At 40.8% G+C, this 25598-nt stretch overlaps 1 protein-coding gene across 1 annotated transcript in view; it reads right to left on the reverse strand.

Moving 5' to 3' along the window:
• LOC126253035 (uncharacterized) overlaps positions 1-25598 on the reverse strand; it is a 449954-nt gene that overhangs the window by 20470 nt on the left and 403886 nt on the right. The window contains exon 12 of the mRNA XM_049954103.1: positions 12629-12812. Within this exon, the coding sequence (XP_049810060.1) occupies positions 12645-12812 (168 nt within the window). The 3' untranslated portion in view covers positions 12629-12644. The remainder of the gene's footprint in view (positions 1-12628; positions 12813-25598) is intronic.

Consider the following 25598-nt stretch of genomic DNA (forward strand, 5'->3'; position numbering starts at 1 on the left):
CTGACGACGAGACGGCGGAACACTGGTCTGATTACAAAAAACGTCTTCAACAGCACTTCTTGGCATTTCATGTCATGGACGAACAAACATGTAAGTCTCTGTTCCTTTCATGGATTTCACCTCAAATGTATCGGTTGTTGTCGCAATTGGCTCCTTTGAAAGATCCTGTATCTTTGTTCTTTGCTGAAATGTGCTCACTTCTGTCTGTCTATTTTCAAAAGCAAACGCATGTGGTAGCCTCTCGTGTTGCCTTTTATCGTTGTCAAAAACAACCGAAATCAATCCTATCGCGCTTGGGCTGCTGAACTTCACGGCCTCAGTAGAAAGTGTCAATTTGTTACTGAAGTTCACAAAGAATCCTACGCCAATTCCATGGTACAGGATGCTATTATCCGATCGGTGCCCGACAAAGAAGTTAGTCAATGTGCTCTTCAGTTGGCAAATCCGACTCTAGATGAATTCCTATCCATCGCTCAGTCTTTTGAAATTTCTCGCACTGCTGGAGCGCAAATAGAGGCATGGGGCGATGTTGCGGAAATACAACCTCTGTGCAATGTTGACGAAGCGTGTGGCGTGTCCCCGCCGGCCGACGTGGCTGCCGTACACTCCCAAGCGCAGCCTCGGCCTAACCATAAACAAACCTCTAAGAAACTGCAGTAAAACCCACGGCAACTTCCTTTCTGTCCGCGGTGTTTTACGAAACATTCACGAGAAGATTGTCCACAACGTTGGGCCGTGTGTCACAAATGCAAAAAAAAAAGGGTCATGTGTCATCCGTTTGCATATCTGACCACATACATGATGTTTATGAACATGACACTGATTCTGCTTCTGTGTTGTCTGTCAATTGTACTTCTTCCCTTTCAGGGAAGTTATTCCTCACTGTCCAAATACTTGGTCGAGATGTTCGCATGCAGGTGGATACTGGTTCTGCTGCCACTTTCATCAATTCTCAGATGTATCTTCAGTTGGGTTCTCCAATCCTGTCACCTGTCACTAGGCAATTATGGACTTGCGATAAACAGAAGATTTCTCTCTTGGGACAATTTGATGCTGAGGTATCTTACAAATCTGTCGTTCAACTGTTCCCATATTTGTGATTGACCATAGTAATGCGGGGAATCTTTTTGGTTTCGATGCCTTTCGCGTTTTTGGGTTCTCCATAGATGACTCTGTCAATATCGTCTCTGATGCTATTCCTTATGCTCAATTGGATTCCTTGTCGACGACATTTTCGTCGCTTTTTGCTCCTGGCTTAGGCCATGCAAACAACTTTGAAGCTCATATCATGCTCAAACCCACTGCTCGGCCTAAGTTTTTTTCGGGCTTGGCCCATTCCTATGGCCCTTCGTGATCAGGTCAAATGGGAGCTGGATCGTCTCACTGCTTCAGGGGTCTTGCTTCCTGTCACTTCCAATGAGTGGTCCTCTCCTGTCATTGTCGTTGCTAAGCCAAATGGTGATATTCGTCTCTGTGGTGATTTCAAAGCCACTGTAAATGCTCAATGCCTTATTGACACTTACCCTGTGCCTTGACCTGAAGAACTGTTCACTAAACTTGCTGGAGGCCAGTATTTTTCTAAACTTGACCTGTCAGAAGCTTATCATCAACTTCCTCGCGACACTGCTTCCCGGAAGTTTCTGGTCCTTAACACGCCTTTCGATCTCTATCAATACAAACGATTGCCATTTGGGGTTGCCAGTGCCCCTGCTCTGTTTCAGCGATTCTTGGAACAATTATTGCTCACTGTCCCTGGGTGTATAAATTACCAGGAAGACATTGTTGTCACTGGCTCCACCATTGACAAACATCTTCAAAATCTCCGCACGCTTTTTCATGTCTTACAGACTGCCGATCTTAAGTGTAATCTTCAGAAATCAAAATTTTTTCAGGCATCTATCACGTACTTGGGGTTTCAACTCTCTCGGGATGGTATTCGTCTGCTTCAGAAAACTGTCACTGCGATCGATGTCCTTCCTCACCCTACATCTGTTAAGGAATTGCAGGACTTCTTAGGGAAAATAGCATACTATCACAAGTTTTTACCATCTGCTGCTTTGGTGGCTCAGCCGTTGCATCGCCTGTTGCATAAAAACGTGCCTTTTACTGGTCCGCATCATGTAATGCGGCTTTCCAGAAATTGAAGACTATGCTGAAACAGGCCCCGTGCTAGGCTACTTATCGACCTGGCCAACATCTTGTTCTTGCCACGGACGCCTCTCAATATGGGGTCGGTGCAGTCCTTGCGTACCATTTTTCTGACGGTTCTGAACAACCCATTGCTTATACCTCCAAAACTCTCACAGATGCCCAACAAAAGTATTCTCAAATTGAAAAAGAAGCTTTGGCCCTTATTTATGCTCTTCATAAGTTTAGCATTTTTCTCTATGGATCCAAATTTCATCTTGTTACGGATCACAAACCACTTGTTTCCTTGTTTCATCCATCAACGTCACTTCCCAACAAGGCTGCACACCACCTCCAGCGTTGGGCTCTTTACTTGTCTCGTTTCAATTATGAGATTCATTTCCAGCCGACGGCTCAACATGCAAATGTTGATGCACTGTCTCACCTTCCCATGGGTTGGGTCCTGATCTGGCATTCGATAGGGACAAACTTTTGTGTTTCCACCTGGATGTTGCTGATCAGCGGGTTGTGGACGGGTTCGCCATCACCAGGGACCGGCTAGCGGCTGCTACAGGTTCTGACCCTACCCTCTCCCGGGCTTTAAGCTGTATCCAGAAGGGTTGGCCAGATCGTCCGTCCGCTAAGACTTCTGATCCGTTGCGGAACTACTACGCTTTGCATTACCACCTCACGGCTAGGGATGGTGTTATCCTCCTTTCCACCAAAAATGCTTCGTTGCGTGTTGTGGTACCTGCATCTTTGCATGATTCGGTCTTGCACCTCCTTCACCAAGGGCACTGGGGTGTCTCTCGCACAAAATATCTGGCGCACCGTCATGTGTACTGGCCCGGCATCGACTCTGAAATTGCACACATGATGGCTGCCTGCGGCCCTTGTGCATCACAGGCCACCGCCCCGAAGTCATCTTTGTCACTGTGGCCTTCGCCTGAGAAGCCCTGGGACTTGCTGACTTTGCGGGACCTTTTTTAGGTACTTATTGGCTTCTCGTTATTGACGCCTTCTCTAACTTTCCTTTCATTGTCCGTTGCACGTCGCCTACCACCGCGGCAACCACCAATGCTCTAGCTCGCATTTTCTCTTTGGAAGGCCTTCCCTCTATTCTTGTTACTGATAATGGTCCACAATTTGCCTCTCCCAGTTTTGTGGATTTTTGTGCCCGTCATGGCGTCATGCATGTCACGGCCCCTCCGTTCCATCCACAGTCAAACACTGAGGCTGAACGACTGGTCCGCAGATTTAAGGCTCAGATGAGGAAACTCCTGACTTCTTCTGCTGCTGATGATGCGCTTCTCCAATTTCAGGCTTCTTACCATTTCACCCCCATGGGCGACCACAGCCCAGCTGAGCTCTTACATGGCCGACAGCCCCACACACTACTTCATCTTCTGCAGCCTTCCACCTCATGGCTGCGGGTGCCTTTGCTTGGCCGGTTCACTGCCGATGACCTTGTATGTGTACGGGGATATGGCAGGCGGCCAAAATGGAGTCCTGGCCACATCTTACGACACCGTGGCCAATGCCTGTATGAAATCCAGATGGACATGGGTGTTGCAGTGCGTCATTCGGACCAGCTTCAGCCTCGTGTGCCGGCAACGCCTGTTCTGGATGCCGCTACACCACCTTCGGCTCTACCTGATGCTTGGGATACTGGAATCTCTCATTACTCACAGCGCAGTCCTCTCACCATCATATTGGTGCCAGCACAAGAACTGACACCACCAGGAGATGTGCCCATGCAGGAACCAGATGACCATCATCTGTCGGAGCAACTCTACTCACCTCTTTCTCCTACGGATGCGGACACATCACCCACGTCTCCTGTTATAACAACTGGACTTGCCGCAATGGGCAGATTGGTGAACGGGGCCCAGCAGATTCGACCCCCACGTCTCCTGTCATCTCAACCCGTTATCATGGGGGACACTTCCGTCTGTACAGGTAGCCTCCTCCTCGAGACTTTACGGCCAGTTAAACAACACCTATGGACGTTAGCAATCTACAGGCCACCTCCATCAAGACCTATGCAAAAGCTTCAAAGGGGAGAAAAGTGTTGTGACTCGCCGATCTTTCAAAGTGTAGCTGTGCAGTTACGCACATCCTCTACGTGCGGCGCTGTCTGCCAGCCATGCAGCAGCAGCGCAACCTAAGTAGCCAGCCAGCCAGAGCGGCCACTAGACTCGGACTCAGTTATGATTTGACTGTTAAAGTGTACACACATCTTACTCTGTTTACTTGATCTGTGACTCATGTATTGCATCTTCCTTGAAATATATTTGTTCAACTTGAAGTTATAATGGAAGCCTTTGCTATATGGAACTGATTTATGTTAAATGAGCTTCTTTGTGTTTTGGGGACAATTTCTTGACTACAGGTGACATATGACTGACATGTTGTGCCAGTGGACTTAAGATCAATTAGTTACTGCATAGTGGTGAGATATCAAACTTTTAGTATACTGGCATGTTAGTAGCTCATGTGAATTGCGTGAATTGTGTTTTATTCATCTCATGATGTACATTTGCAATCCATTTGGTTGTGTACAGGAGACATGTCAAAAATTTATAATACAGCTACAATGATTTTTACATTAACAAACAATAGCACTACAATAAATAATAACACTATAAGGATATTTCTTGGAATATGTAACACATTGTACCCAACTCAAGTTTCCAGTTTCTCCTGCATGAATTCATCCATTGAGTAACAACACTTCAGTGTCAGTACCTCATACAGCTTTCTTTTAAGTGAACCTAAATTTATCTGCATCAACTTGTTGCCTGTTAATTTACTACAAAGTTTCATTCCCATGTATTGAGATGCCTGGGCATACAGTCTGAGGTGGTGGGTGGGTAGCATAAAATTTTCTTTGTTTCTAGTATCATGCAAATAGACAAAATGGTTTCCATCAAATAATTCCTGTCCGGTGTACAAAAATATAATAATCTCATACATGTATAAGTGACTGACCGAAGCTAGGCATCGTCTATAGTGATACTGAAGTAGAATAACTTTATTTTCATCTACTTGCACATTTTCATTCTTTAGATTAACTAAAATTAGTATTTTTTTCTGTGCTTTGTGTGAAGAATACACACTGCTGTTCCATATAGGGCCAAAGTACTGACAGTTCACCACAGATATGGTTCCTCATGAGCTCTTTTGCTTGATGTCCATACTATAACTAATAAATGGGTTAAATGAACATTGTACAGTGTAGTAAGATGACACAGATTGATGATTTTGCTTTTATGGTGCTGGAATTTTGATAGTGATCAAATGAGTTGTTGAGTAAATTAAGTTGAAATTGAAAATCATGTGGAGGAAGTTCATGTAAAAGATGTGTTCAGCATTATTTTTATAAAAAGTTGTGTGATTTAAATGGATCTTACATGTAGAAGCAGGCCTTTACTTTTTGACTAGTGAATTACTAGAGCTTAATTATTCAGAATAATTAGATGTATATGGATCAAAACATCTTAGTACTAGTGTTTATGCTAGCTGTGGCTGTTTTTCCATTCGAATGTTCTCAAGTGAGACATAGTACAGTTATTTCTTAAGATAATATAGTAGCTCCTTATATCAGTTTTTTTAAATTTCAATCCAACATTCAAATAAGCCAAATGAACGAGAATACATGGTGTAACCTAGTTCATTTGTAGAGTGTGTGTTATAAGGCACTACTTCATTTGCTGGAGTGTGGCTAGTGTGTTTAGGATAAATTTTTGTGCTTATCTATTAATATTAGCGAACTCCTTGAGTTAACTGTATGGACAGATAATTTGAACATTTGGTAATTTAATATTGTTTACAGTGAGTAGATGTATTATTTCTTTTTACTGTAAGCTGTAGTTAAGCATGGTGTAACCTAGTTCATTTGTAGAGTGTGTGTTATAAGGCACTACTTCATTTGCTGGAGTGTGGCTAGTGTGTTTAGGATAAATTTTTGTGCTTATCTATTAATATTAGCGAACTCCTTGAGTTAACTGTATGGACAGATAATTTGAACATTTGGTAATTTAATATTGTTTACAGTGAGTAGATGTATTATTTCTTTTTACTGTAAGCTGTAGTTAAACCTTTTAGTAAAATTTAGAAGAAGGCTTTTGATTTGTTTCCTATACCAGAGGTGTATTATTTACTGCGCTTTGTATATATTGGATGGCTTTTGACTGAAAATTAGTTTTTACATTTCATTGTGTATTATTTGTTATTTCGAAAACCAGAAGAGATACTCCACATTTGCTGGCATAAAACTTAGCACCCAATGTAACTAGTATCTTGTATGTGTGCTTTAAGATTATGTATGGGTTTTTTCATAGTATGATGATTTCTACATTTACTTTGATGGTACGCCATTCTTTATTTGTTATATGAATGTTATTTTAAGGCATACAACTTGCAGTTTTCCCATGTATTGTCACTTTGTCTTCTTATATGGACTGACATGTTCCTAGATGATGAACAACAAACTTCCTGCCAGATTTGTTATTTCTAATCTTTGTTGGTACACTTTTCTGGTGTGTAATAGGTGTGATATAAATTGATACCGTAGAGTTTTCACTGATATTTTGCTGTACTGGCATTTTTACAGTGATGTACCCAGGTTGAGGCAGTGATATTTTATCAGATGATCTAGCTAGTTTCTATAGCCTTTTTCCAGTTGAGGCTATAGTGTTAGTTAACCTTGATGTAGATGTAGGATTTGATTGTTTATTTGATTCAAGATTCATTTGAACTCAAGGTTGTTATTGTTCCCTTACTGGTTAGGCATTGCGATGAGACTGACTTGCACCCACAATGGAGTGGGACTAGCTTGGACATTTTTTCAGTGACACAGTTTCTTATGGTGTTGAGGTGAACAGATCTCCAACATTAGCTTTGCCAAAATCGGTGGGTGGTGGGAGTACGTATGGTGTTAATGGAGGAAAACAGCTCTGCTCATATCAAACTGGAATTACATATAATCTGAATCCATTTAAATCAGGGGTCATTTATTTACATTTCTTTTTAGAGGCACATAAAAGCAAAAAACACAAATTTTGATTTTCTTTTAGTAATTTGTGGTATTATAATAAACTTACTCCCGAAGGATAGGATTAAAACTCTTAAAATTGTTGTCTGGCTTTTGGTTGGTAGTTCAATGATTCTGGAATATGAAAGTTAACATTACTTTCTTACTGAACAACTGACTGACAAAAGACATTCTGTTTTGTGCATAAACATGACATTTAATATTTATTGTTATTTACATAACTGACAAATTTGATAAATTTAACTATGTGTAAATTTACTCCCCGTGATAACTCTACAGACTCCAATTGTAACATAGTCTTCCCTAGTTTTTTTAAGCCCCTATCTAAGCAACAAGCATTCTAATGAAATGTCTGGTTTGTTGCCCTTTTATAAGCCCTGCAAGCCACACTTCTTACAGAAGTAAGGATGATGTATATGTTGGCCCACCAGTCTGGGGATACTGAGGATTTTTTGTAAAATTTTATTTCGAACTTCGTTTTCCATTGAATCTGTCAAGTACTTTCCAAGTGTAAGTTCACCAGTGCCTGCGTACTGTTCAAGCCTGCCATTCACGACAGAGGCATGACACTTTTCCAGCATCTCTGCTAAATAGACTGTCATGCTAACACCAACATTTTAGCCAATAGAGAACATGGAAGATGAATCACATGTGTGACTGCTGGAGGGTCTTGGAGGACTGAGCACAGTGGCTTCACACTCTAAGCTCCCAGCTTTGAGACAGGAGACACTCTTCTACTATCATACCCTTCGTACAGATCAGATGGTCCTCAGGGTGAACCCTTTCCATATTCCACAAATATTTTGCTTACCTCCCTTCTGAGGCTCACCCATCCCGCTCTGCATCCTGTACTTAAGGTTCACTGCTGAAAGATCTGAACAAGAAGTATTTCTGTCCCATACGCAACGAAAAAAATTATGGTTTCTTCTGTCAACATCCACATTATAAGTAATTATAATGTTTTAACTATTACCTTGAAAACCAGTTCCATGATTACTATTTTTGTTTATTTGTAGGTACATGTTTGTGGTTGTGGTATACATTGAAATCTTTATACCACAGTACTTTAGCATGCTGTATGAGGGGCCAAAAGCAAATGGCACAGCCCGTTGATTAAGTGATGTATTGTGCAGTAATTCATTTTCTGCATTTGAACGGGAACAACACTGCAACAGTTCATGCCAAGTTGGTGGAAGTGTATTGCAACAGAGCACCACTGTATGACGGTAGTCAGATGGCCCAGATTCTTCCAGTCTGCTCCAAGTCTAAAAGACAGAGAACAAAGTGGCAGCCCACCCCTCTGTGAAGAACTGCGAATTGCAAGAGAAGAGGAAGCTGTGGTGCTGAAAGACCAGTGTATCACAATTGGAGTGATAGTGCAAAATGTGAAAATCAGTTCAGTGAGGTGACTTAATACAGCTGTCAGGAATTTGAAAAATTGTATGTTCACCATCAGTCATACAAATTTATTATTTATTTTCTACTGGTTTCTGTCACAGTGACCATCTTTACAGGAAGGAAAAAGATGTACATTTAAGGGATATGTAATTCAACACCTTGAGTTACCACATTAATAATAATTCTGTTGAATCATACTCAAATCAATTTTGTTTTGGTATAAAAATAGTGGCCTGTTATACATGGTTCTATAAACATTTTATGACTCTGATGGTTTTCAGTTTATCTAATGGAAAGTTGAACTGCATATCCATCTAAAGTTCAGCATTTTTTCTTCCTGTGAAGATGGTCGCTACAAACAAAACCAGTAGAAAATGCTGAATAAAGTTCTACAGTTGATGGCAAACATGCAGTTCTTCAAAGTGAAAAGCAATTATAGATCAATTTTCCACATGTTGCACAACGTTTAAAAAATGACAAAGTTTACCACCCTCTGGATTTTACAATTACTCACACTCATTCTAAAAGACTGTCAACTGGATGCAGCTGTGTCAGGTCAGTCCAGATGACTTCCTTCGCTTTATATGAAGGTAACACATACCATTGATGACGGTGCAGCTTCTCTAGAATGAGATGATAATTAAATTGACACCCTAGCTGCAAACAGGAATTGATATACATCATTGGGAACATGTTAAAAATATGTGTGCCCCGACCGGGACTCGAACCCAGGAACTCCTGCTTACATGGCAGACACTCTATCCATCTGAGCCACCGAGGGCACAGAGGATAGTGCGCCCGCAGGGACTTACCCCTTGCACGCTCCCCATGAGACCCACATTCCCAACATGTCCACACCACTAAATTCATAGTACGCCTAATAGATGCTTGCCCATCACACTCATTACTCGTGGCAGATTAATCTACCAAGTCCCATTCGAGTTGGGGCATAGTGTGTGCATTCATGGGGAGTGTGCAAGGGATAAGTCCCTGCAGGTGCACTATCCTCTGTGCCCTCGGTGGCTCAGATGGATAGAGCATCTACCATGTAAGCAGGAGATCTCGAGTTTGAGTCCCGGTCGGGGCACACATTTTCAACATGTCCCCAATGATGTATATCAATGCCTGTTTGCAGCTAGGGTGTTGATTTAATTATCATCTCATTCTAGAGAATCTGCACCATCATCAATGGTATCTATTCTTTCAGGAACAGATACTACCTTCATATATAGTTAAACTATGGCTACCCGGCCATTGACCTTGTGCGAATGCACACACTATGCCCCAACTCATATGGGACTTGGTAGATTAATGTGTCACGAGTCATGAGTGTGATGGGCAAACATCTATTAGGCACACTACAAATGTAGTGGTGTGGACATGCTGGGAATGTGGGTCTCACGGGGGGCATGCAAGAGATAAGTCCCTGCACATGTACTATCCTCTGTGCCCTCAGTGGCTCAGATGGATAGAGCATCTGCCATGTAAGCAGGAGATCCCGGGTTCGAGTCCCGGTCGGGGCACACATTTTCAACATGTCCCCCCCCCCCCCCCCAATGATGTATGTCAATGCCTGCTTGCAGCTAGGGTGTCGATTTAATTATCATCTCACTTCCTTAGCTGCCTAGTCACCATGGATGAGGGTGTCACTATAACCCGACGTAAAGGAGAAAAGCAAACAGTGGAAACATGTGGATCCAAAGGACAAAGATCAAATCACCATCAGGCACAGTTATACTGAGTGTCTCTTTGAGACTGCTGTACTGTGGTGTTAACATATTATGTTTGTTAGGATGCAAACCATCACAGGAGCATATTACCAAAATCTCCTCCGAGATAACAGGAGGCTGCCAAGACAATGCATTGTGGGAAATTGTCCAAGGGAGTGTTAATGCTCCATGCCAACAACCCAGCTCATTCTGCACAGGACAGTATCACACCTACTGATTTGTTGGGCTATCAAATTTTGAATGACCCCTTGTATTCTCCTGATATGGCACTCAGCAACTTCTTCTTTCCTTGGATGAAGATACCACTGTGTGGAAAAAGCACTTCCAGTATTATGAGGCGATGAGTTTTGAGGCAGAACATTTACTGAACAGCCAGAATGCAGAGTTCTACATCTCTTCCAAGTTATCCATGGTTGTTAAAAGTGTCACATTGAAGGATGAAAATGTAGACACGCACTAACATCTTCAGTATATTTCATGGCAACAACTAGAGTTTTTTGAGGTAATAATTCAAACTTTATGACTACCCCTCATACTCCAGTCTTGCCCCACCCCCCTTTTCTCCACTGATGAACATAAATTTCTTAAAGTTCATTTGCCCCTCACCTTTGCTACCCCTTAGACTGCAGCCACCAGGTAAGTGTGTACATTTTTCCATCCTTACACTGTCATTTCAAATGCACTTTCAGTCTTTGTGTTTAAGAGAATTGTGTCCTTTTGTGGGAGAGTAAACACTGTGTAATGTGGACAGATTTGTTTGCTAACTATCCAGAAAAAAGGACTAAATAATGCAAATTGAGCAATTTATGTTGTTCATTGTGTATCTTGTATTAACACAGTACTCAGCTGTCGCTGCTTACCTTGACTGCTCTATCAAAATCTGGCAGTGGTTTTGACTGCATTAATTCTTAATGATGCTGCAAGATTTTATGTTATCAAAACTCAAGGGATGGTTCATTATTGCATGCCAGAAGCAGCTCATGCCAATTTAATCTGACCTAGGCCTTCCCGTAAGCAGAATAAGGACCAATTGTAGCATTTGTGCACAAATGTAGTGTCCATTGGTTTGTGTTTCCTTTAGGTTCATACCCTTATGTCAGCAGAAAAAACTTCCCATTAGCTAAGCATTTTATGTCTACTATGGAACAAATCTATGCAAGAATGACTCATTTTCACCTCCCTGTGCAATTAGAAGCAGCTGACTCACTGAAATTGATTTATAATTAAGAGTGCAATGATTTGCATTTCTTCCAGTTTGATATATTCTGTACCAGACTATTCAACTAGTGTGTAAAGAAATAACAGCAAACTGCAGTTTTTCTATCAACATTCATTTGAAGTGGCCACAGGATATTTTTCTTTCAACTCCACAAGTGAAACAGACTGCAGATTGTGAAATATTGTTGACAAATATATTATTTCAATAATACTGCTCTCAACACCAAAGGCCTATTCTTCACTATGCCCTGAATATTTTTCTGATATTCCTAGAAATGTTCTGTTTGTTAACAGAGAAATATAAAAAAAATTATTTTGCGTTTCACCTGTACACATAAGGTAATAGTGAATGACAAAGAGCAACAACAGATCCACAATAGTCATCACATATTAATGGTGCAGTATGTATACCATGTGAAACAGCAAAACACTTTATGGAGAAAGCAATAGGCTTAGTGTCATCAGCAAGGCATGGTGGTTACATTAAAAGACAGTGAACATATAAAATGATATGCTTTTGTTAAAGAAAGTTCTGGTAGAATGTAAATAAAGGTGACCAATCGCCAAATAGTAAAAGTGTTTGAATAGTCAAGACAATATAGTTCTGCAAATGTTTTTGTAATCACATAATTAGATATGAAAAACAGTAGTTTTCAATTATTTGTATTACTCTGATCATGTACAAGTCAAGGCAAGTCACAAGAGAAGCATTACACATACTCTACTTGTTTGCTCACAATATCTCTTTTTCCTCTTAGTTACATAATATTTCTACAACTGCACTCCAACTGCACTCTCACAAGTAAATCATGCTGGGATATAATTCAGTACATAGGCTTTGCACTGAGGGTGTATAGGAGCTAATGAACAGCACAGCAATGACAGTCATGCAGATTTGAGAGAGTGAATGAGAACCACACAATATGTGATTGTTTTTAAAGTTTTGTGTGCTAGCTCTCTCCTTTTGTAATTAAAAAATATTTGAAAGGTTACAAAATGATTAGTCCCACTTTTACAGACTTTTGGTTTGCTTCTACATTCTGTAGAACTGTGTTATGTCAGTCATTTTGTCTGATAAAGACACGTACTTAGAACTTACCTTTATTATTCTATTTTCATGTGATGACAACAGCCTTGTGTACACATGGACCACCAGGGCCCTCAAGAAGTGCTGGCCAGAGATATGTTCTGATCTGATCATTTTCTGGATTTGACAAATGAAAGCGCACATGCATGTCCTTCCTTACAACACGTTGCTCATATTCCAGAACGTATGGTGGCGACTGGTAACATACAAAACATGGATTGAAGAATTAGGTACTGCATATAATTACATATGTTTGCTATAATTGAGTATTATTTTCAAAAGTCTGGTTCTGTGGCTGAAGTCACCAAAGATTTGATTTTTGTAATAAAAATCCCTAGAGAAAAGTTCTCTAAATAGATAATGTAAGAAACAAATCTATATAGAAAAATGTTAGATTTAATAAACTACATTAAAGGAGTAAGCATGTTGTTATTGTAAAGTGTAAATGTAAACAGTATTGCTGTGATGATATTTTACAATCATATAATGGAGAGAGCACTTCGATTTCCTGCTGCTAATAAGGCGAGTACACCGTTCGCTTGTTACACATTTTTACGAGCTTCAAACAGGTACAACTTATTTTCAGTTATCTGGGTAGTTACTATTTTATTTTTGTAATTTCTTGCGTGTTTGAGTGCCTACTAGACCCAACCTTTTATTTTAATAACAGTGTAGTGTACAGTATCGCCGTTGCTATCGACCCTCGTATCGTACAGGCTTTTGTTTGTTTGGTTAGAACAGCTCAGTGTCGGTTAGACCGTCAGTGAGAGAGCACTTCGATTTCCTGCTGCTAATAAGGCGAGTACACCGTTCGCTTGTTACACATTTTTACGAGCTTCAAACAGGTACAACTTATTTTCAGTTATCTGGGTAGTTACTATTTTATTTTTGTAATTTCTTGCGTGTTTGAGTGCCTACTAGACACAACCTTTATTTTAATAACAGTGTAGTTTACAGTATCGCCGTTGCTATCGACCCTCGTATCGTACAGGCTTTTGTTTGTTTGGTTAGAACAGCTCAGTGTCGGTTAGACCGTCAGTGAGAGAGCACTTCGATTTCCTGCTGCTAATAAGGCGAGTACACCGTTCGCTTGTAGGGTAAACATAGTCATGTGTAGGGACTGTGGTTGTTGTGAGCGGACGCAAGGAGAATTGGCCACTCTTCGGGGGCAGGTGGAGGCTTTGTCTGTTAGGCTCATCGAGCTCGAGGCGCAGGCGTCGGCTCGTAGTGGCGTTGGGGCAACTGTGGTGAGACCTATGCCTACTTCGGTGGCCTTGGAATCGCATGGAACCCCTGATGTCGCTGCGTCTTCCGGCAGTGAGCATCTTACCGGTCAGCCATCACTCCAGGGTGAATGGCGGACAGTGGTGGGCTCGCGCGTGCCTGGCCGAAAGGCGAAGGTGAGATCTGGCCGCGTGGCAGCTGCTTTACCCCTTTCCAACAGGTACGGGGTACTTCCTAGTGGTGATGACATCGTTTCCGAGCCACCACAGGATGCCTCGCCTGTTGGGCCAGTGGCCGATTCTCCGGCAAGGTCCCGACAGTCACAGAGGGCGGGCCTATTAGTTATAGGGAGCTCCAACGTTAGGCGGGTTATGGAGCCCCTTAGGAAAATAGCGGGTAGGTCGGGGAAGAATGCCAGTGTGCACTCGGTGTGCTTGCCGGGGGGTCTCGTCCGTAATGTGGAGGAGGCCCTTCCGGCAGCTATTGAACGCACTGGGTGTGACCGGCTGCAGATAGTAGCACATGTCGGAACGAATGACGCCTGCCGCTTGGGTTCTGAGGCCATCCTTGGTTCCTTCCGGCGACTGGCTGATTTGGTGAAGACAACCAGCATCGCACGCGGAGTGCAAGCTGAGCTTAATATCTGCAGCATAGTGCCCAGAGTCGATCGCGGTCCTCTGGTTTGGAGCCGTGTGGAGGGTCTAAACCAGAGACTCAGACGACTCTGCGACTATAATGGTTGCAAATTCATCGACCTCCGTTATTGGGTGGAGAACTGTAGGGCCCCCCTAGACAGGTCAGGCGTGCACTACACACCGGAAGCAGCTACTAGGGTAGCAGAGTACGTGTGGCGTGCACACGGGGGTTTTTTAGGTTAGAGGGACCCCCCCTTGGGCGAAACGATAAAATACCTGACGGCTTACCAGAGAGGACATTATCATCGTTGATAAAGAACGTCCGTCCTCAGAGACCAAAAACAGGAAAAGTCAACGTAATATTGGTAAACTGCAGGAGTATCCAGGGCAAGGTTCCTGAATTAGTATCTCTTATTGAAGGAAATAGTGCGCATATAGTATTAGGAACGGAAAGTTGGTTAAAACCGGAAGTGAACAGTAACGAAATCCTAGACACAGAATGGAATATATACCGCAAGGATAGGATAAACGCCAATGGTGGAGGAGTATTTATAGCAGTAAAGAATTCAATAATATCCAGTGAAGTTATTAGCGAATGCGAATGTGAAATAATCTGGGTTAAGTTAAGTATCAAAGGTGGGTCAGATATGATAGTCGGATGCTTCTATAGACCACCTGCATCAGCAACCGTAGTAGTTGAGCGCCTCAGAGAGAACCTGCAGAACGTCGTGAAGAAGTTTCGTGATCATACTATTGTAATAGGGGGAGACTTCAATCTACCGGGTATAGAATGGGATAGTCACACAATCAGAACTGGAGCCAGGGACAGAGACTCTTGTGACATTATCCTGACTGCCTTGTCCGAGAATTACTTCGAGCAGATAGTTAGAGAACCAACTCGTGAAGCTAACGTTTTAGACCTCATAGCAACAAATAGACCGGAACTTTTCGACTCCGTGAATGTAGAAGAGGGTATCAGTGATCATAAGTCAGTGGTTGCATCAATGACTACAAGTGTAATAAGAAATGCCAAGAAAGGAAGGAAAATATATTTGCTTAACAAGAGTGATAGGGCACAAATCGCAGAATATCTGAGTGACCACCATCAAACGTTCATTTCTGAGGAAGAGGATGTGGAACAAAAATGGAAAAAATTCAGAAACATCGTCCAGTACGCCTTAGATAAGTTCGTACCGACTAAGGTCCAAAGCGAGGGGAAAGATCCACCGTGGTATAACAATCATGTACGAAAGGTACTACGGAAACAAAGAAAGCTTCATCATAGGTTTAAGAGTAGTCGAATCATAGCTGATAAGGAAAAGCTGAACGAAGCGAAAAAGAGCGTAAAGAGAGCAATGAGAGAAGCATTCAACGAATTCGAACATAAAACATTGGCAAACAATCTAAACAAGAACCCTAAAAAGTTTTGGTCATATGTAAAATCGGTAAGCGGATCTAAATCCCCTATTCAGTCACTCGTTGACCACGATGGCACCGAAACAGAGGACGACCAAAGAAAGGCAGAAATACTGAATTCAGTGTTCCAAAACTGTTTCACTGCGGAAAATCGTAACACGGTCCCTGACTTCAGCCGTCGCACGGACGCCAAAATGGAAAATATTGAAATAAACGATATCGGAATTGAAAAACAACTGCTATCACTTAGTAGCGGAAAAGCATCCGGACCAGACGAGATACCCTTAAGATTCTACAGTGATTATGCTAAAGAACTTGCCCCCTTTCTATCAGCAATTTATCGTAGATCGCTGGAAGAACGTAAAGTACCTAGCGACTGGAAGAAAGCGCAGGTCGTTCCCATTTTCAAGAGGGGTCATAAATCAGATGCGAATAATTATAGGCCTATTTCGCTTACGTCAATCTGTTGTAGAATAATGGAACATGTTTTGTGTTCTCGTATTATGACGTTCTTAGATAATACAAATCTCCTTCATCATAACCAACATGGATTCCGCAAACAGAGATCATGTGAAACTCAGCTCGTCCTATTTGCCCAAGAAATTCACAGTGCCGTAGACACTGGCGAGCAGATTGATGCCGTATTCCTGGACTTCAGGAAGGCATTTGATACGGTTCCGCACTTACGTTTAGTGAAAAAAATACGAGCTTACGGAATATCGGACCAGGTTTGTGATTGGATTCAGGATTTCCTAGAAGAAAGAACACAACATGTCATTCTTAACGGTTCAAAATCTGCAGATGTAGAGGTAATTTCGGGAGTACCGCAGGGAAGCGTGATAGGACCTTTATTGTTTACAATTTACATAAATGACTTAGTTGACAACATCGGTAGCTCCGTGAGGCTATTTGCAGATGACACGGTTGTCTACAAGAAAGTAGCAACATCAGAAGACTCGTACGTACTCCAGGAGGACCTGCAGAGGATTAATGCATGGTGCGACAGCTGGCAGCTTTCCCTAAACGTAGATAAATGTAATATAATGCGCATACATAGGGGCAGAAATCCATTCCAGTACGATTATGCCATAGGTGGTAAATCATTGGAAGCGGTAACGACCGTAAAATACTTAGGAGTTACTATCCGGAGCGATCTGAAGTGGAATGATCACATAAAACAAATAGTGGGAAAAGCAGGCGCCAGGTTGAGATTCATAGGAAGAATTCTAAGAAAATGTGACTCATCGACGAAAGAAGTAGCTTACAAAACGCTTGTTCGTCCGATTCTTGAGTATTGCTCATCAGTATGGGACCCTTACCAGGTTGGATTAATAGAAGAGATAGACATGATCCAGCGAAAAGCAGCGCGATTCGTCATGGGGACATTTAGTCAGCGCGAGAGCGTTACGGAGATGCTGAACAAGCTCCAATGGCGGACACTTCAAGAAAGGCGTTACGCAATACGGAGAGGTTTATTATCGAAATTACGAGAGAGCACATTCCGGGAAGAGATGGGCAACATATTACTACCGCCCACATATATCTCGCGTAATGATCACAACGAAAAGATCCGAGAAATTAGAGCAAATACGGAGACTTACAAGCAGTCGTTCTTCCCACGCACAATTCGTGAATGGAACAGGGAAGGGGGGATCAGATAGTGGTACAATAAGTACCCTCCGCCACACACCGTAAGGTGGCTCGTGGAGTATAGATGTAGATGTAGATGTAGATTGGTTAGCTTACACAAAATCTTATGTTTATCCACTTTTAACAGGGATTCCTTTGTTCCTCACAAAGCTATTAAAGAACTGGGTGAAAATGTATTTTGTAAGGATTAGGAGATAAAATGCTCTGACTCCCACGTCATGGGAAAAAGCAGAACAGGACCAAAATGTTAGAATCAGCTTTGTTGAGGGAATCCCAAGATTCAAACATTTATGATTTCAGTAGCTTTTGTGCGTCAGCCAACTTGCTGCCAAATTTTGAGCAGGTGTTACTTCTAACTATGTAGCTGTATTTCCTGTTTGTACTTGTAAAGCCCACTATATTCTGTCTATACAAGTTTTCATTCAGGCTTAATGGTGGTGAGCCAATGGCCTTGCAGCAGTGGTAACACTGGTTCCCATCAGATCACCAAAGTTAAGCGCTGTTGAGCTTGGCTAGCACTTCAAGGGGTGACTGTCTGGTCTGCTGAGCACTTATGAGGAAAATTGAGGAGCTAATTGATTGAGAAGTAGCAGCTCCAGTCACAAAAACTGACAATGGCTGGGAGAGCAGTGTGCTGACCACATGGCCCTCCATATCTGCATCTAGGGACACCTGTTGGCAGAGTATGACACAGTCAATACCATTGGGCCTTCCAAGGCCTGTTTGGATGGAGTTCAGTTTAGTTTTAGTTGTGGTCTCGTGTGGTCATGAAGGGCAAACAGATGATCACAGCCATAATCAGTTAACTGCATGTTCTTATTCTTACTATGATACGTACAAGCATGTGCTCAAGGCCCTGACTACCTACTGATATAAACCTGTTGCTGTAGTGTATCAGATTGTCCACCTCTTTCTTGCAATCAGATGGAAGATGTTAGCATGTAGGGAATTTTTATTGTATGTGCACTGGGTTTGTCAATGTTCAGAGTTGGAGTGAGACAAGCAAGCCCAGAACATTGCCAACTGAACATCTCCGCCTTCTGTGAAGTGGTTGTTTATGCTTTTGTGGTGTGGTTTGGTGGTATTTTGGAATGCAGATAACAAGAGGAGTTGTCAACAATGACAACAGGCAGCAACAGTTGAAAGAAGCTGAAGAGAAATGCCATTCTTGTATGTTCTGTTCTGAGATTCACTTCCAATATGTTGTTCGGAATAATAACAGATTTGCCACCTAATGTTGTATATGTTTAACATGAGAATAAATGAATACAGAATATTTCTCTAAAAAAGGCATTTACATCATTTCATAGTGAGTTGACATAGATATGAGCTCTCTTGCAGCCCTCAACGCCCTGCAGGTGGTGAAGAAGTCCCGTGATAGAATTAGTGGCACTGCATAGCAGGTTGACTGGATCAAGGAAACATGACTGGCAACTGTAAATCTTAAATATGGTGGAAGTATAAGGGTGAGTCAAATGAAAACCTCAAATATTTTTTAAAATATTATTTGTTGCGCAGAAGTGGTACAAAGCTGTATCAGTTTTCAACATAATCTCCCCCACGCTCAATGCAAGTCCCCCAGCGCTTACAAAGTGCATAAATTCCTTTAAAAAAAAATTCTTTTGGTAGTCCGTGCAACCACTCATGCACAGCATGGTGTACCTCTTCATCAGAATGGAACTTCTTTCCTCCCATTGCATCTTTGAGTGGTCCAAACATATGGGAATCACTTGGGGCAAGGTCTGGTGAGTACGGTGGATGAGGAAGACATTCAAAATGCATGTCTGTGACTGTTGCAACTGTTGTAGGGGCAGTGTGGGGCCTTGCATTGTCATGTTGCAAAAGGTCACCTGCCGACAGCAATCCACGTTGCTTTGATTTGATTGCAGGCCGCAGATGATTTTTTAGGAGATCTGTGTATGATGCACTGGTGACAGTGGTTCCTCTAGGCATGTAATGCTCCAAAATGACACTTTTTTCATCCCAAAAGAGAGTCAACAGAATCTTCCCTGCTGATGGTTCTGTTCAAAACTTCTTTGGTTTTGGTGATGAGGAATGGTGCCATTCCTTGCTCACTCTCTTTGTTTCTGGTTGGTGGAAGTGAACCCAGGTTTCATCCCCAGTAACAGTTCTTGCAAGGAAGCCATCACCTTCTTGTTCATAGTGCCATAGAAGTTCTTCACAAGCATCAACACGTCATTCTCTCTTTTCAGGAGTCATCTGCTGTGGCACCCATCTTGTAGACACTGGAGCACATCATACACAATGTGGTGTGCAGACTCATGACTAATCTGTAAACATGCTGCAATGTCATACAGTGTCACTTGGTGGTTTTCCTTCACTATGGCTTCAACTGCAGCAATGTTCTGTGGAGTCACAACTCGTTGTGCCTGACCTGGACAAGGAGCATTTTACACTGAAGTCCAACCATTTGCGAACTTCCTACTCCATTCGTAGACTTGCTGCTGTGACAAACATGCATCACCGTACTGAACCTTCATTCTTTGATGAAATTCAATAGGTTTCACACCTTCACTACGCAAAAACTGAATGACAGAACGCTGTTCTTCCCTGGTGCAAGTCGCAAGTGGGGCGGCCATCTTCATACTGATACTGCGACGGTATGTTTGCATCTGCACTATGCCGCCAGCTACAGTCCATTCTGCATGCTGTTTGTAGCACGCTTACCATCACATTATCACAGGTGGTAACAATTTTATGCTCAGGAAGCATTACAGGGCTTTGACTGCATCAACTCAAAGAAAACGAAAGAGATAAAACATAACTAAATAATTGGGAAAGTTGTTGACATTGTTCAGAACTATTAGAAGCATGATTTAAATCCAAACCATTTGAAGTGATATTTATCACTTGTACTCTCTGACTGTACAGTTTTTCTGTTCCACTAAAGCTCAAATTGAATGAAATAATTGTTTGAAATAAATAGGTATTATTGTGAAGTACACTAAAGTCAAACTATGCACATTTACATCTAATAAGATTATTATATCTAAAAAGCAATCAATTTTCATTTTATAGGCTGTACATGCTACTTCAGCTTGTGTTTAAGCTGTAATAGCTGGCCGCGGTGGTCTCGCGGTTCTAGGCGCTCAGTCCGGAACCGCGCGACTGCTACGGTCGCAGGTTCGAATCCTGCCTCGGGCATGGATGTGTGTGATGTCCTTAGGTTAGTTAAGTTTAAGTAGTTCTAAGTTCTAGGGGACTGATGACCACAGACGTTAAGTCCCATAGTGCTCAGAGCCATTTGAACCATAAGCTGTAATACATCTATAGTACCATGAGATTTATAGGTCCAATATCATTTCATTGAAGGGGAGTGGTGCAGTAACATTAACACATTCATGTACACTCTGGAATTGCTCTTATACCTCACTTATGTCATAATACAAAATAAGTTTAAAATTAGCACTACCTACTGCCATACTCATATTTGACTCAAAAAGAACACCAGATTGATGTGGAATGATTCTGAAAGACAAACAAAACTCAAAATAAAAACTAGTAATACAAACATAAACAAGAGTCATTATCCTTAGGTTAACATCTCCACGATCATTTTGAGCAGCCTTTATATGCTTTCATAATTCCTGTAATTTCTTAGCTAAGAGCTAAGTCTCTGATGTGTTCATTGCTGCTGCCTCTTGACGATGTTGCAAAGTCAAACAGCAAGGTCATTGGCCTTCCATAAGGGCTGAACCACATGCTGGTGTTGACCTTCCTGTTGTAGGTATTGATTACATATGGTATGTATGTGCTACAAAAGGCTTGCTTGTTGCCAACATAATGGCTTATCACTTTGTGACAGTTCAATTAAGTCTTTACACGTGACCATTCCTCTTGGTATGAACTGATTTTGTCTTAAGGTTGTCAATTTTCAATGATCTGCATACTTCCTGTAGGAATCCAAAAGTAAAATTGAAACCTTGGTCACTAACTATAGAAGATGGTGATCCATATTTCAAAATACAGTCTTTAACAAAGACGTGTACCACATTTTAGAACTTTGGTTCAAGATTGTCATTAATAGATATCTTGAAGTGATTCAGAATAGTCAAGATGCAACATTTCATACTGAAACATTGAGGTGCCGCTACCATCTGGATAAAGATGGACTTACAGAGATTCCGTTTTGTTTTTCATAAGGGATCTACTATATCAAGAAGCCCTCATTCAAAAGGTTTGGTTGTTTGTGGAAGTTTGTACCAATGTGCTTTCTTTTTGTGTGCCTCATTCTGCTTATTACATGAATCACAATGTGAAACCTAACTGTATCTACTTTCCAGTTGGCCAACAATAAATTTAGGTTATTTGCAGATTAGTTTCTATTTTGCCACTGTGTCCTATTGAAGCACCATGTAGCGGGACTTTGAATTTCGCCGCGCTACACTCGTTCCCTCAGATAAAAAATATCCCGTCGCAGCGGTATGAGCGCTCGACGACAGAGAAACTACTAAAATTGTAACTTTTTTTTTTGTTTTCTATCCGTTTCTTGTTTGTCTCTTGATAGCCGAAGCTGAAGGCAGACGTGATCTGATGAAGACGTAAAAAAACTTATTAGCTAGTCTTGATCTGATTTTAATGTGTAGACATATTGTGGAAGTTGTTAAGAAATTCGGAGGATGGAAGTAGCAAAGTAAATTAAATTGCATACAGTATCAAGATGATTTTAATTGGTATAAATTAGTGATTCCTGGACGATTGCAAGATTTCGGAGCAGACTTTTCACGCAGAAATGAAAGAGATTTTTGAAGACCTGGACACCCCACGAAAAGAAGACAAGTTTACCTGGTAAAGGATGAACTCTTATCTACGTCATTTTCCCCTGTCAGTTACATTTTGTTATTCTCTGTTCTTTTTCAATACTTTTTGTACTGGAAATTGGTTGAACTTTTGCTCAAAAACGCCACAAGGACCGCCCCAACAATAGCTTTTCTGTAATACGAAGTCCAATTTGCTTTTCATTCTTTCCCTTTTTTTCACGGTCATTTACGATTTAAAAACCCCCTTTTTATTCACGATTTCTTCCACATTTTCAACCTCTTTTCTTCTCTCTTATTTTTCCTCTCTTTTTTTTATTAACCACTACAACCATCATACCAATCTTTTAAAACTCATTCTCACGGGCTTTCAGGTACAACTACATGGCTCCCCTTACCAGTGCTTTTCTAAAATATTCCATCAACAACTTCGAATTTAGGTTCTAGTTTTCAAGATTGACCCTGTTGTTGACCTTCCTCATATTAATTAATTTCTATTCTTTGCCATTTTGAGACATACTCTGGCTGGCTTTCCTACTTAATCCATCTGCATTGCTTTTAGTTTTCCAGGTCAATGAACTACCTAGAACAGCTACTCACTTAAATGCAATGCCCACCAAGCTAATTGCTGCTGGTATCTTTCAGTTTAGTAATCACTTCAGCACTGCATGATCTATTACTGCAGTAAAATCTCAGATAAATAACAAACATCAGTTGTAGTTTATACCATAGACAAGTGCAAATAATTCCTTTTCTGTTATTGAGTAATTGCATTCAGCTCTGTTCAGAAGCCAAGACGTAAATGAAATTGGATGCTCTTCTTATCAATTTCTTGTGGTAAGACTGCCCCCCACAGCAGAATTACTAGCATCACTAGCTCGGATGAAGGGCTTTACCCAGCTAGCACTCAAGCTTATTTCAAGGTGGATATTGAGTTTAGGTTCAGTTGAAAATTCAAGATTGAAAAATCAACCTGTTACACAGTTTACATCAAGCTGTAAAAATTTAGCTTGAATTAAAATAATTTTCCCAAGCTTGAAATAAACTGTAATTTCCCTGGAAGGCTGTACAGCAGATGCGCGCGCAGTATAGCTTCCATAGACGTCCACGGGAAGCGCCACAAGCGTTTATAAGCCTTGCAGTTGCACTGACTCTGCTAGGTTTACGGCCATTTTATTTTTGTGACGTGCGTTGATGATTGTTGACTGTTGTGAAGTTTGTTTTATACTGGAAAATATTTCGGAAAGTGTGTGGCGTCCCCTGCCTTACTACTACACCGGGTCTGTAGAAGATATATAGTGTATTACAGGTACGCTGGTGCATTTTTTCTCTAGCGGTACGTTAATATTACAAATGTTAAATATTATTACATAACGTAAAGAAATATCATATTCTTTTATGTAGAAAAATTGAACCTGGATGAAAGTGAAATGGATTACCAGCTAAGAAAACATATTACAAGTTGTTCAGCAAAAAGAGGTCGTTTTAAACTAGCTCTCTAGTACGTGGCAGCAATAAATTAAAACTTAATGTTATTTTACCTTTTTAAAATCTTGCCTTTTTATATATATCACCCTATTACATTTGTTTACTAGTAAATACTTGCGTCTGTCACACCATGAATGAATAATCATGAAGTGTGAAAAGTTTCTTTGCTAATACAAATAGTAATGACATGGTGAACGGGAAAAGTGCATCAAGAACCAGTCACTACATAGGTGTCAGTCTTTTTTATTTACATAGCTTTGACTGGTCTTCAATTGCTCTTAATTTTGTTGTTCCCTAGGTGAAATAATACTGCAAGGCCTACTGGTATTTCTTACTTTCATTGTTAGGCTATTTGTAATGTGGCTGAAATCTAATAAAATGCAATATTAAAATATGACAAGGAGAACAATTTTTGTTCTTTTACATTTCAGTTCCACTGAACTGGTAATTTCTTAGATTCATTTCGATTTCATCTTTTATTTCATTTTGATTCAGTTTTACTCACCAAAATATAATTGTGGATAGAATAAAATGTCTACATTTTTCTAAACGGTAGTTTCCTTATAAGCTTACAGTATGAGGTGTATATGATTTCAAGTAATTGCTTCTTTATAATTCAGATTAAATGGTCCTGAAACTGTTAGAAATAGTGATGTGTGGCTTCTTCATGAAGTCATCGCAAAATTACCCAAATGTCATCTTTACTTTCAAAATTTCAAACAAAAAGTTATTTCAAATTACTTTAAAAACTGGAATGAAGTCACCAAAAGCAGCTGCTTACTCAGTGACATTTATACTAGTTAATGATTCTTACTACATCAGTGAGTTTGAAGTTATTTTGCTAATCTGGGGCATAAATTATATTTAGGTTGATCAGTTTCAACATTTTACATTTTTTATGTTTAGGTATGGCTAACATTTTCTTTGACCTGTTACAGGAGCATTATACCAGCAGAAATCAGCGATATTTGATCCTGCTCTGGTCTGTGTGCTGGGGCCAGAGGGGCTTCAGAATAATTAAATTTTAAATTAAAACAATTTTAAACACTTTGAAAATAAAATTTTTTAAATATACATGTCTTGATAATTTTTTTTCACACCATTTCCATTCTGATATTTATTTAATTAATTAGGTTCAATAAATTCAGATTAATAATTATGTAGCTTAAAACAAGCTGTAAATACCAGGCTGTATTCCACGTGCGTAGATACAGCTGGAGCCGAACTTGATAAGTCAAGCTTGAAATATAGCTTGAACTCTGTCAACTTTGATGTTTGTTTCAAGCTTGAATCCAACTAACAGGCCGGAATATTCCAGCTTTGATCAAGCTTATAAACTTGAACTTTACATCTGAAACAAGTTTGAAACCGGCTTACTGTGCTATCTGGGTAGGGTTTTCTGAAGTCTGGCTAAGCTAATATAGGAGACATGGTCAAGGCTGTCTTTAGTGTTTCCATTAATCATGATCATTCAAAATTTCAGTTATGAACTGTTTATTTTCCATAGTGTACGTTGACACTACATTGAAAACACACCTAATAATACTAACATCAGAAATGCGTATGGACAGATTCTCCCTAAATCTCTGCACACAGTTCTACCCTGCTACTACGGAAATTGATTATTAGTCATTCCGTGCAGCAGTTGTAGTGTTCTTATGAGAAAGACAACTTCCCCCACCATGAGTGATACTCACTTTTCAGTTTGTAGGCAGACTATATCTACCCTACGTTTCCTGTCCAGTTCTCTTATGAAAGTAGACAAAATAACTTCAATGAGCTCTTGTTTGT

This window comes from Schistocerca nitens, chromosome 4 (genome assembly GCF_023898315.1).
Source record: "Schistocerca nitens isolate TAMUIC-IGC-003100 chromosome 4, iqSchNite1.1, whole genome shotgun sequence".
Classification (NCBI taxonomy): Eukaryota; Metazoa; Arthropoda; class Insecta; order Orthoptera; family Acrididae; genus Schistocerca; species Schistocerca nitens.